At 32.2% G+C, this 14153-nt stretch overlaps 1 protein-coding gene across 9 annotated transcripts in view; it reads right to left on the reverse strand.

The window, feature by feature from the left end:
• Positions 1-14153, reverse strand: part of PRPF40A (pre-mRNA processing factor 40 homolog A) — a 57087-nt gene that overhangs the window by 19908 nt on the left and 23026 nt on the right. For 5 of the 9 annotated variants that reach the window (XM_059393973.1, XM_059393969.1, XM_059393975.1 and 2 more), the window contains 5 exons: positions 5313-5423; positions 3658-3778; positions 3367-3420; positions 1822-1846; positions 775-1149 (listed from right to left, as the gene is read on the reverse strand). In XM_059393973.1, the coding sequence (XP_059249956.1) occupies positions 775-1149; positions 1822-1846; positions 3367-3420; positions 3658-3778; positions 5313-5423 (686 nt within the window). The remainder of the gene's footprint in view (positions 1-774; positions 1150-1821; positions 1847-3366; positions 3421-3657; positions 3779-5312; positions 5424-14153) is intronic. The other 4 variants (XM_059393977.1, XM_059393976.1, XM_059393974.1 and 1 more) reach the window with 1 other exon arrangement.

The raw sequence follows: 14153 nt of genomic DNA on the forward strand, positions 1-14153 counted from the left end.
AAACACATAAGAAAAATTTTCAAAAATATATTTACAAGAAGCAGTTGGAAGGTGAGATCAGTATGCCTAAATATTAAGATGGGTGTTCATGTTTGAAACTTTACACCATGGTTCACAGTTTCTTAAAACGTATGTGAACATCATGAAAATCAAGAAGCATGGTTCAAATTATATATCTGTATAAAGCACAGCCAGATGAAATATGACCACATGACATGGAACATAAGTACATGTAAACTATAAATTGGCAGATGCAGCTGTCTGTCATATTAAAAAGTTATAGCAATTTAATTACAGTAACAGTTTTGCTCATACACCCTACTAAATATTTTTGTCTACTTAATTTTTGCTTCTATTTGATCAAACTAGCACTTCCTTTCAGGGCTTTGCTAAGTCATATTTGAGTCTGTTGTAAAATAAAATAGTACTAATCCTGTCTTTATTTAAAATTTTGTTATTTTAATAATCACGGACTTTTTGCATTCGTTTTGATTTAAAATTACGGCTAAGGTGGTTGGTACCCTGTTTTAAATTTGTACCGCATCCTCTACCTCTGAATTCTGCTTCCTAAACCTTCTGAGGATTAGTTTCCAACAGTGTAAGAGCATGACTTCGCAAAATTCAGCCTTGATTGTTTTAGATAATAATTCATTATCTAAATTCTCATGTTCTGATTCACAAAAAAATTTTAAGCACTCAATGGCCACCACATGAACGGGCAATTTCTTGCATTAATGAAGTCTGGTACTGATGTACAAAAGTCACTAAACTTACTCAGCTACGGTTTCCTGCTTAGCTGTTTCATCTCCAGTATTACTGGATACTTCCATGCTCTGTTCCTGAACAGCTGGAGTACTAGTAAGTTGTGCTTGTTCTTCAGTTGAAATTGTCACTGTATTCTCGTTATCTACAACGGTAGCAACAATTGAAGTAACTTCAGGCTCAGGAACAACTGGACCAGTTCCACCCACAGTATTCGAAGCAGAGGTGGAAGCACTGGCGTTGGCAGCAGCAGCAGCGGCAGCGGCGGCGGCTGCAGCAGCAACAACAGCAGCGGCAGCTTCTGCAGCAGCCATGGTGCTCATGGTGGTCGGAATTTCTGTTGTAGGAACCGGGGCTGCTGATGTTGTAGTGCACTCTTCTTGCTTACTATGCATTAAAAATACAACAAAAAACAGGTCATCTCATTAAGTAATGATCAGAAAGCCAAAAAATACTAGTTTTTAATCACAAAATCAAATGACTAAGAGTAACTATAAAAGGGAGAAAGGCAATGTGGCAAACTATAAGCCACCTGAAAAGATGAAAACCACAGAATGAAACTGGATTACTTTGATTTAACAGAGCAAACATTCAGGATAATATAGGATAGGGACTCATGCAACACTCTGCACTTCCAAAAGTCCAGTAATTGTTTTCGTTCACAAAATGCCCTACTATCAGATTGTATTATATACATCATAAATTTCTGTAAGAAGTTTAAATTTTATCCATTTCATATATTAAAAGGGAAACCTGAATACAGGAAGACATATATATTTCACCTATTCCCAAATTAAATCAAACCAAATTTCGGACTTTTCTATAAAGCAGCCTTAATTCAAAGGATGCAATCCAAATTCCAACAATCACTGTCTAGTAAAATGTCATTTGTATATCTTGAGTAAATATCCTTCTCCCTGCTCCCAATCCTCCAAAGACATCAAACAATCACCCTCATGTTAAATACTATTTATACTATAAAGCAAATAGTTGAAACAAGAATGCTATATACAGGAGACACCAAATTTGTAAATTGTACTGATATTCAAAATTACTTACCTACTTTCTTCAGCTTTGATCATTGCTATTAAAGAGAAAAAAGAAAAGTCACATATGACATGGTTTTTAAATATAATCAATGAAAATAAACATTAAAGGGAGATAAAGAGAAATTTCATACAATAAGATTTAATTTATCATCCGAAAAAACAAACTTTTTCAGAGCAAATTATTGCTCCAAAGTTCCAGGGCAGCAATTAAAGAATGAAGACAAATTTAAGTAACAGCAGTTTTTAGGAAAGTTTCTCTGCACACTGCTACTTTCCCAAAGGCTGCTGGCTACTGCAAAAACTCTCTGAAAATATCTGTATAATTCTAGAACAAAATAGTATTTTCCCCAGGGGTAAAACTATTTTTTTTTTTAAGATACCAAATTCAAAATGAGACCAAATTCATGATGAAATTCCAGCACAAAATACTAGCATTGACAGGTAGATAGATAGTTATACACACCAACTATTCTGTAGTAGGGTTATATCAGAAATGAGCTTGATATTTCTCACATGAATAAAATGGCAATCTACCTATCTACAATATTATTATTAGCCAATGCTAGTATAGAAATTTAAAGAGCTTTAAAGATGTGCATTCAGTATTAAAGTAAATTTTTCTTTATGGGTAACAAAAGTATTCAGCATCATTAGCAAATGAGGTGGTCCATGAAAGTAACAAAGCTGAACTTTATGAAAATATTTTAAAAACTTATCCCCCTTTAATGTAAACCATTTCTGAAAATATGTTGATAATGTCTGACAAAAAGAAGTCATCATTACTAACATAAATTAACGTATTTTTAGGATACAATGATGATCTAATAAGCTAATTATGTAACACAAGAAAAAGACTTAAGACCACAGAGCCTTTAGGAAATGTTTATTCTCTTTACTGTCAGAAGTCATTCCACACTGCAGATTATTATAGCCTCCATTTCTAAAATCTACTGCTTTTAAATTAATAATTTATGATACCAGATTCTATTAGAAATAAGAGTAAAAGAACTAACTTTTCAATTCGCACTCTAATCTCTGCTATTTGAAGAACTGGGTTTCATATTAGGTAGTATTTCCAGATTTTCAGGGGTATTTTGAACAGTTGAGAATAATGAAAAATACTCCCTTTGTAAGTAAAGCAGGACATTTTGTTTAATTCTCCCATAACATAAAGGCTATTTTACAATGTGCTAAAAATAATATTAGCAATAAATGTATAGTCTGACAATATATTAAAAAATTTAAACTGAACTCAAGGCTCTCTGCTATCTGCTACATGTGTTAAATCACATATTGTATGTATACACCAACACTCACAGTTGTATTTAAATTATTGTACATGATGCCCTTATTCAATTTTCCAATGGTAAATTAATTTTTTAATCAAAGTATAATTTTAAAAGTCACAAGCTCATTTATAATATAACCCTTTAATGAATTTTTAATTAGAGATTTCTCACTGCAGATTTACCCAATCATGGTTAGTGAACATTATTAGTAACAAACTCTAAAAATGTTAAATAATGACAGAAAATGAATTATCAAAGCAGCTCACCATGCAGGTTTGATTTTGTAATAAGACTTCCAGCAACAATGGTATTCTGGTATCCTAGTTTCAGTGGAATCAAATCAAATAAAAATCTATTTAAAATCTATAGAACTGATATCTAGAGCAACAAGAAAATAAGAGCCCATAAAACTGTTACACCATTTAAAATGTTCTAATCATTTAATTTTTAAAAATAAGACCTGTGTTTGAACAATCCTATATATAAAGGATTGTTTCAAGGTGAATGACATAGATATGTAAAAAATTAACATTAAAAATTATTTTTTTCTGTGTTACCTTCAAGATCCTCAAGTTCTTTAGGTTTGGCCCAGCGGGATTCTTTTGTTTGAGAATTATAATAGTAAGGCTTTCCAGAATCAGATTTGTATTCCTTCCAGGGACACTTAGATAAAAGTTGCTAAAGGGAAATAAAAATCTTCAGTTAACAGTAATGTATTTAGCATCACTCATCATTCACATTACTGTTTCCCTAAATATCAATCTGTACAACTCAAACACTTTTGAGATAAGCCACCAATTACAGAATACTTAGTAGGTAATGTTATTTGAAATATTATTTAATCTTTACAATAATACCGCAATATCCATACTGTTATTTCAAATTTATACTGCTACTTACAGAAAATAACTTGTTTAAGATAATATACCTAATAAAGGAGCAGAAGCAAGATTCAAAACCAGGTCTATGTAAATTTCAGATCCTATCTGTTGTTGCCATTTACACCCCATCATAGGTAAAATTTATCATACATACTTCACAGACTTCTCAAATACTAACAAAAGTAGGAAAAATAAAAAATTGGGAAAAAGCAAAATGTGGTTTACCCATGCTCAGATATCAGTTTTATGGCTAATAATTTATTAAACCTATGCAAACTATCTTATGTAAGGAAACAAAATAAGTATGATATACTTAAAACCTAATATACAAAACCGCTTGGCGTGCATGAGAATGCTACTGAAAACTCCTATTTAGATGGTGTCTTGGTGATGATATTTAAAGAAAAAATAACTACCTGTGTCAGTACTGGGATTAAAAAAAACAAAAACAAAAACAAGAACCAGTCTCTGTCAACCTCCCATCCCAAGTATTGCTATGCATATTATTGTGGTAGCCTAGAAAATATTTTTATATCCTCAAACTCCTTCATTAAGAAAGAAAATAAAATGTGCTGCCAACCTGGAAAAATCTCCAACTATAGCTTGAAAGGCCAGATCAACTCTTACTTAGGACTCCAGAGTTCTTAATTAAACCATTTACAAAAGTGTTTATTCAATTTACTCCTTCAATTTAATTTCCACACTATATATCATGAATGATAAAATTCAAAAAGAAATACACATACTTTGCAGGGGTTTTTTTCCACATAGACACTTCCCACTCTAAAAGAAGGATACTTATATTTTTAATTTAATTCCTTCTCCATTACCTCAAACTCACTGGAAAATTTTTAAAAATCCACTGGAAGACATTTTCAATCACCTAGGTTTGCTTAAAGGGAAAAGTTTAAAATGTGAATACAGGGATGCCTGGGTGGCTCCAATGGTTAAGTATCTCTCTTTGGCTCAGGTCATCATCCCAGAAGCCTGGGATCGAGTCCCCAGTCAGGTTCCTTGATCAGCGGGGAGCCTGCTTCTCCCTATACCTGCTGCTTCCCCTGCTTGTGTAGCCCTCCTTCTCTGACAAATAAAATATTTAAATAAATAATAAAATGTGAATTTAGAGAATAGAGGGCAGAGAGAGAGTCCTTTTGCTCTTCCAATTTATTTTTAATTTGATGCAACCCGGTAAGGTTTACTGGGCAGGGGCAAAAATCAATAAACAAAATTGCTCTGTCCTTCTAACAGTCAAATATTCATAAACTCCTAAGGAAAAAAAAAATGACTCAATCTATTTGACAATCCCTAATTTTAAAGCCTCAAATTTTTACCTCAGCAGGTGTTTTCAGATCATCCGGTTTCTCCCAAGTAGACTGTTTTGTTTCAGTATTGTAGTAGTAAGTCCTTCCATCAGGTGACTTATGCTCAGTCCACATTGATTTCTAAAGAAAAAAAATTTAAAAAAAATTCAAATTATTTAATAGCGTTATGACAGTGAGTATCAGTTTTCATTAGTTTCATTAACATTATACAAAGAAATTAGAAGTATAAAAACAGGCATACTTTTCACAGTTTAAGTCATTTAGAATAATTTACCAGTGTAAGCAGTAGGGACAAAACTGAAAAAATAGACTATTTTAAAAGTATTTCAAAAGTGACATGGACGTATTGATGTTTTAGAACATCTCTATATTTTACAAAGTATCTCAGAAGTATAAAGATAGGAATGTTTCTCCTAAAAATGGTAATTTTGTAACTAATGCACAAAGATAATCTATATGCAACACAGATTATTTTAGCTCTGCCTTATAGCTAAAATATATGAAGTAGATGCTAATGTTATATTAGGTGGATTGATCATGAGCTCAATAACTTGAATATTTACATCAAGTTGGACAAAGCTCCAGACTGACATGCCATAAAGATGCAGCTATCGAAACTAGAAAGGACGGATGTTGGATGATAGAATTTAATAATGAAGGTGAAATTTAACAGTGATAAAATTTGAATCTAAATGCCTCAACACAAAATGGGTGAGAAAGTTTTATGTGACACTAGTTTGATACAGAATATAAGCCCACTCTTGGACCCAGAAGAACTACTAAGAACCTACTAAAAGTTGTTAGTAAAACCTCAGGCATCAATAAAGATGATGCCTCAAATAAATGCTGGTTTGGAGTTACAAGGTTCCCATACATATACACATAAAATAATAATAAAAGGGGTAAGAAGAAACTTTGAGAGGTGACAGGAGTCTGTGGTCTTGGTGGTGACTATTTTCAGGTATGCATTAATTCATCAAATCATCTGGTTGTACACATTGAATATATACAGTTTCATATGTCAGTCATACCTTAATAAAGAGTTTTTTTTACAAAGTTCATTTTTACAAGGAATCATGAATGAATTAATTACTGAATGAGATCAAAGGTATTAAGTTCAGTTCCAGGTACCAGATTATTTAGATAGTAACAAAGTATGCTTGAAAGAGGGTTAGAGAAGATGTATATATCACATTTCTTCAAATCTATGACAAAACATTATACATATCTCTAAGAATGAAAAAGTAAAATCATCTTCGAACTATTACATACTTTTTAATACTCAGATTTTACGATACACTTCTTAAAGACATATATGTCTTAGACACTGATTTTTATCACAATTCAGTTTTTTTGATAAGTACAAAGGCAAATAAAATAGTTAAGCTGTTCCTTAAACTTCACACTAAGACCATTTTTTATATGAGAGCTGCCAACATCCATTATATTCCACACATCATCATCCCCTTTGCTATAAAAAATATTGGTAATGCAGCATTTATTAAAACAAAAACAAAAAACTAAAAATCACCAGCGCTTGTCCTTAACTATCTTCTAACCGTACTTAAAGATGACCTTCTTTTTCTTCCTCATCAACTTTATTGAGAAATAGCACATACCTACTTTTGATTTCTGGTTTGGGAATATGACTCAACACACATCATTTCATTGCTTTTTCTACCCTCTCACCATAGTCATTTTATCCTAAGCTAACATGCTATGCCGTTACTTCAAGAACTTTCTTTCAAACCACTGGAATTCATTCTTCTGATGTTGGCACATTTTGTTGTTCAGTCATATACAACTAAGTCATAATTGCTGCCTGGAGAATGGAGATCGTAAGACACAATGGATTATAGGATGAATCTCAATTTTAGACACATTCAATAGTCAAACTAAATATGCTAAGTGATATAAGGAAATGTGGTTCTGCAAAACGTGGGGATGGAGAACAAGAAAAGGTGATTTAAGGACACAAATTAATGTAATTTTCACACAAGTAGATGAGGGAAGTTTTTGTAAAACTTCCATGAAGAAAACTGGAGTTATTGTGAAGAAGGAATTATAAACAGCCATTTGAATTCAAAGAAAAAAGCTGATAAAATTTGAGCTTTCTGATAACAAAACATTTGTCTCCTCTTATACAGATTGATTAAGTTATCGACGTGACTATTTACAAAATGGACTCCGCATAGTATAGCAGGATAGTTAAAATAGTTCAAAAGGTATGTTAAATTCTTTAACTTATTCTAACACTGTGTGCAGGATAGGACAACTACAATCTCTCTGGAGCAAACATTATAGTAACTGCTGGAAAATCTTTAGCTTGCTGTTACTTTAAAATCTAACCAAAAGGTGATGTGATTTAGAGATGTATGGAAGCTTCAACTGTATGAGTATTGCTTTATTTGACAAAGTAAATCCTGCTAAGGAAGACAGAGGTTTCTATTTCTTCCATATATATATATAGAATATATATATATAAAATTTTAAAAGATATCAGTAGCATCTCAGAACTGCACTAAAGAGAAAATCTAAGTTCCAAAATTATATTTAAACTTCCCAAGTAACATCTGCTAAAGAGCACTCAGAAAAGAGGAAGTTCACCAGAAACAAACTCATGAAAAGATGTAAAAAGGGACAAAGGACACTTGGACCAAATAATAGGGATAAAGATGAGAAATGTACAAACCAGTAAAATAAACAGTAAGAAATTTAGTATTCACTAGTTATTATTTTATTTAAGCCTTACAGCTATATGACAAAGCAGTATGAACAGTATCCCCATTTTTCAAATAAGAAAACCAAGGTTTAGGAGGGTTAGTAAACTGTTCAGAGTGATCCAGGAAGTAAAAAAAAGCTAGAAATAATTCAAATTTTCTTCTACAGACCATATTTTACCCACACAAATGTTGTGTCAAAGATACTATATTCAGGACAGTCTAGATGTCAATAAGGACAGATAAATTTCTGATCTACCAATGAGTGGTAAGCACTGTTAATTGCTTTATATCAATTCCCAAATTAATTGTTAACAACCCTGCCAAGGTAGATACTATTTATTATCTCTCCTTTATAAGAAGAGGAAACAGAACACAAGAAAGTACAGGAACATGCCCAAGGTAACACAGCTGTCTCGTGAGTTCATTACAACATTGTCTTGCGTACCCACTAAGTTCCTCTTAAAGAGCAAGGCTTCAACACTTGGCATTAAGAGAAACAGAAACATTTCAAAAAGGAATATAAATTCTGTACTAATGCCTTAACTAATATAACAAATCTACTTATAGAAGTCAACTCTGAAGAAAATTATTTATCTGATAAGTTTTTGCACCTTCTCCTTATATATATCTAATCTGCAATTTAAAATAAAACTGTACCTTGCTTCTGGCCAAAACTAGTAACTAATATTTTACAAGAAAAACTTATAAACAAATGAACCTTAAATGCTGAATATAAGATGAAGAATGCCATGAAATATCAACAGATATATGAATAAACTAGCAACTGTAAAGTTGTCTTATGAAGACAACTAAAACATATGACTTAGGCAAATAGTTACATTAAGTACAGAGTACAGCACAGTCTAATCGAAAAACTTATTTTCCTAAAAATTACTCTTTTTTAGTAACAGACCTTTCTGTGCAATAAACAAACGCTGCCTATAAAATATTTAGACTGTCCTTGCTTAATCAGAGAAAACCTAACAAAGACTTAGATGTGTATTCTGAATGGATCAAAACCAGGATGTTATTTTTAACCATAGGTGATTTGCTTTGAGGACTTTTAGGAACAATTAAGATAATCCCTGCACTGGAATTTTAGTATTACTTTGCACTTTTGTCACAGATGATAGCCTTCCCCAAATTATTTTATTACTTTGACAGTTACTGTATTAAGAAAAAACTGTCAACACAAATGGCAGTCCCGGTGAATCAACCAAAAGTCAGCATTTTCACAAATGATAAACTAGAAGCATAAATTTGCAAAGTAAGGCATTAAAAAACTATCATCCTTAATATACAAAAATCTATTACAATCAATAAGATAATCTAATGGAAAAATAAACATGACCATTAATACAACTCAATACAGATAACATAATTAGATATTCAACTTCATTAGTAAATCAAGGAAGCATACATTAAATGAAAACTTTTTATTCTTCCTGTAAGTGACAGCTGAAAACTTAGTATAGATGTTAAAAGGGTGTGAAGAAAAGTACCCTGTCACGCTAGTGTTGGGAATGGAATTAGAACTGGTTTGCTGGCAAGTTACTGGTTCTCATCAAAACTGAAAATATAAACAAAAGAAATACAAACAACCTCCTGATGCTGATATTTCACTCCACAGAATCTCGCCTACATAGTTACAAAGAGGTACAAGAATGTTCTCTACAGGATTACTTTAATGAGGAAAAATTGGTGATAATTCAACATCCACCCATAGGAAAATCATTCAATTAGGGTCGATTCATACTGTAGATTTATCGTATGGAGATCTGTTTTTTAATATAATAGAAAGTGTCTAAGACACAGTTTTAAATATAGAGTGAGACATTGTGATAAAGTACCAAAATACACACAGAAAATATTTAAAAGGAAAAAAATGCATATACATAATTATCAAGAGCTGATATACTTTCAGAGATCAAAAAGCTCGTCAACAACTGGGTAGTGAATAAATTCACTACTCAAACTATATAAACACATGTACATCAGATAAATATTTATACATACATGAGCATTTCTGTAGTAAAGTGTAAGTTCAACTGAATGAAACAAAAAAAAACATGATTAAATGTAAACACTAAACAGGCAGAAAAATCCTCTCAACTACTATAAACAAGGAGAATTAAGAAAAAGTCCAAATGTAAATTAGCATTAAGGAAGAACATAATCATGATCAGAAGATTTGCAACCAATTCCCAAAATCTAGAGGAAATAATTTCCTAAGACTATTATAATTTGCCCTAGAAGAAACATATCATACATGAATATTCCAACTACTGTAGAAGCATCTGAAAGATACCCAACCAGATAATTTCACAGAACACCACATAAGCTTTAAAGAACACAGAATTATTACGTCCTTGTTTCAGGTCACAGGAAAAGATGAAAAGCTCTTTATTAATAATAAAACTCAAAAGAAAAGGTATCAAAAAAGAAAAGCAGGTAATGCTACTTATAAATATAAATCTTAAAAATTTAAATATAACATTAGCCAAGAAAATCCTGCACTGTATACACTCTGACCAAGTAGAACTGATTGTAGCAGTGCCAGGGTAGGTTAATACTGGGAAATCTATAAGAAAGTAATTATTTCCATTAACAAACTGGAAAAAAAAAATCATAGGAGCACACCAATTTACTTGGTATGATCAAATCACATCCTGAAAATTACAATGGTTTGGAAGTATTAAAAAAATAAAAACAAAAATCCTAGAAACAACAATAAATGATAAAGGACAACTTACTGAAATATTATTTATAATATTTATATATATAATATATAATAATATATATTATTATATATAATAATATTATTCTAAAGCCACTTGCATTAAAATCATGACCAAAAGGGGAGTGTACAATCACTGTATTTCAACAAATACCTAACAATAATGAAATGAAGTAACTGGTATATTTGGGAAAGAGAAATTCTCTTATCTTTAATTGGAAAAAAAAAGTATAATATACCTGGCTCTAAGATAAATATACAAAAATCTTTGAATTGACAATAACTCATTTGCAATAAAAATATGAAAAAGTCCTATTCAAAATATATTAAGTTTTCAGAAGGTAAAATAAACTAGAATGAAAACGAGGTACTTATATATAGTAAGATAGTTAAGAAGATCGGGGCAAGGGGTGGAGGTAGGAGAGAGAGAGAACAGGTGGAGCACAGAGATTTTCAGGGTAGTGAAACTATTCTGTACACACGATCATGATGACATGTCATTAACATTTGTTAAAACTCAAAGAATAGGTAACACCAGAATGAACTCTAATGTAAACTGGACTGTGGGTAATAATGATGTGTCAGTGTAGGATCACTGATTTTAATAAACATTAACATCCTATACCCTAGTCCATGATATTGATAGTATGGGAGGCTGTGGGGGGTGGATATTAAGAAACTCTACTTGGTGTTCAATTGTGCTACTAACCTAAAATTGCTCTAAAGAAAGTAAATTAAAAAAAAAAAACCCACTCTAGAAACCAAGAAAACCATACTACCCAATATGCTTTCAATAAAGAAATCAAATGAGAGGAGAAGAAAAAATATTGGGAAATGAGTTAAAAGAAAATCCTCTATGTCAAAACTTAAGCAACATAGTTAACTTAGTACAAAAAAAGGTCTAACAACCAAGAGCTAATAATATTAGCACTCAAGAAGCTAGAAAAAAGGCAGCCGAGTAACCAAGTAGGAAATAAAGACAATAGCAGAAATAAACTGGATGGTCACCCCCTCCAAAAAATAAACAAATAAATAAATAATGGCAATGACAGAATTCTAACTCCATGCTAAACAATTATTAAACCTCAACAAAACAGATAGATATATAGAAAAGCATAAATAAGAAATTAAAAACCAGAATAGTGCAATAATCACTAAAGAAACTCAAATAGTTATCTAAAACCTCTATACTCAAAAAGCACTAGGTCCAGACCATTTTTAGTTGTGTTCTATCAAACTGTTAAGAAGTTAAGTTTTGCGTCAGGGTACCTGGGTGGCTCAGTCGGGTTAAGCCTTCATTCAGTTCAGGTCATGATCCCAGGATCCTGGGATCGAGCCCCACACTGGGCTCCCTGCTCAGTGGAGAGCCTGCTTCTCCCTCTCCCTGCTGCTCCCCTACTTGTGCTATCTCTTTGTCAAATAAATAAATAAAATCTTAAGAAAAAAAAAAGGAAAGAAGTTTTGCATCATTTATGTAAACTGTTCTAAGGACCAGAAAGAGAAAGGTTATTATCTAGACACGAATAACCTAAATTAGCAAACTGAATTCCAAAGGAATTAAAAACACATGTGTGCACTACATATACACTCTTAACACACTTAATGAATAACTACAGTTCACCTTAGTAATGCAAAGATGAGATAACAGAAAATTTATCTGTGTACTTGCACGTTAATAGACTACAGAAGAAATACCATATGACCATCTCAGTGGATAAGAAAAAAAGCACTGAAGAATTTTAAAATTAAGTTAGTGGGGCACGTGGGTGTTCAGTCAGTTGAGCATCTGACCCTTTATTCAGCTCAGATCATGATCTCAGGGTCCTGAGATGGAGCCCTGTGTCAGGCTCCAGCCTGCTTAAGATTTTCTCCCCTCCCATTCCTCTGCTCCCCACCCCCCCACCCAGGCATCCCACCCAGCCCTGGCTTGCACGCTTGTGTGCTTTCTCTCTAAAAATAAAGTTCATAAATGACCTCTCTCAGCAAATGAGGAAAAGAAAAGTCAATTTGTAAGAGTTGTTTATCAAAAAAGTATAGTAAACATCATATTAAGTGGAAAATTCAATACATAATCCCTTTAAGAGAGGAAAAAAGGTAACAAAATCAGTTTATCATCACCGCTATTGCTCACCATAGTGCTAGAGGTTTTGTCTGACACAGTAAAAGTTAAAGGATTAGATACGAAGATTAGAAAAAAAGACGAAACTCAAATTTAAGCTCTCCTACAAGACAGACACAAAAGAACTGACTACCACGTTCACTGGTATGACTTAGTATTATAAATACGCCTTCACAATCTATAAATTCAAGGCAACTCCAATGAAGATACCAAAAATATCTTGGACACCTGAAACTGAGTAAAAATTTTTAAAAGCTACCGTGCAGGTAAACAAAGAGACTGATAAAAATACTCAAATCATTAAAAGGGAAAACAGGTGAGCTACAGAGTAAGATAATGCTATTTATAGGAAAAACATTTCTATATATAAAAAACCTGAAGACTTCACCAAAAAACCCATTAGAAATAAATTCAATATGATACAAAAATCTGTTTCATATATCAAAATGAACAATCAGAAAGAAAAACTAAAGCAAAAAAAAAAAAATACCCATATACAATTGAACCAAAAATAAAATACTCAGAGAAAAAAGTAACCAAAGAGGGGAAAGATCTGCACAAGTGGAAACTAGGACACTGATTAAATAAACAAACACAAATAAATGGAAAGACATTCCATGCTCATGGATTAAAAAAAATTAGTATTGTTCAAAAGTCCATACTACCAAATCCATGCAACCCTATCAAAATTTCAAAGGCACTTTTCAAAGAAACAGAACATACAATCCTAAAATTTGGATGGAATCACATAAAGACTGAATAGGCAAAGGAATGTGAAGAACAAAGCTGGGGGTGCCATGCTCCCTGCTTTCAAATTATATTAACAGGGTACTAAAATTAAAATAGTACAGTCCTGGCATAAACATAGACATATAGATCAATACAACAGAAGCAAGATCTAAGAAATAAACTCATGCATAAATGATTGATGAATTTATGACAAAGGAGGCAGGAATATATAAGAAAGGGCAGCCACATGAAAAAGAATGAAATTAGACTACTATTTTCCATCATGCACAAAAATTAGCCCAAAATGGATTTAAGCTTGAATGTAAGACTTGAAACCATAAAACTAGAAAAAAAGATAGGCAGTAAAACCTCCTTGACCATCAATCATGGCAGTGATTTACTGGATTTGATTCCAAAAGCAAAGAACAAGAGAGAAATAAACAAGTGGACTACATCAAATTAAAACCTCCTGGCACAACAAAGGAAATCATCAACAAAATGAAAAAAGTAACCTATTGAATGGGAGAAAAATACCTGCAACT

The sequence above is a fragment of the Mustela nigripes genome, chromosome 3 (assembly GCF_022355385.1).
Source record: "Mustela nigripes isolate SB6536 chromosome 3, MUSNIG.SB6536, whole genome shotgun sequence".
NCBI classification, from domain to species: domain Eukaryota; kingdom Metazoa; phylum Chordata; class Mammalia; order Carnivora; family Mustelidae; genus Mustela; species Mustela nigripes.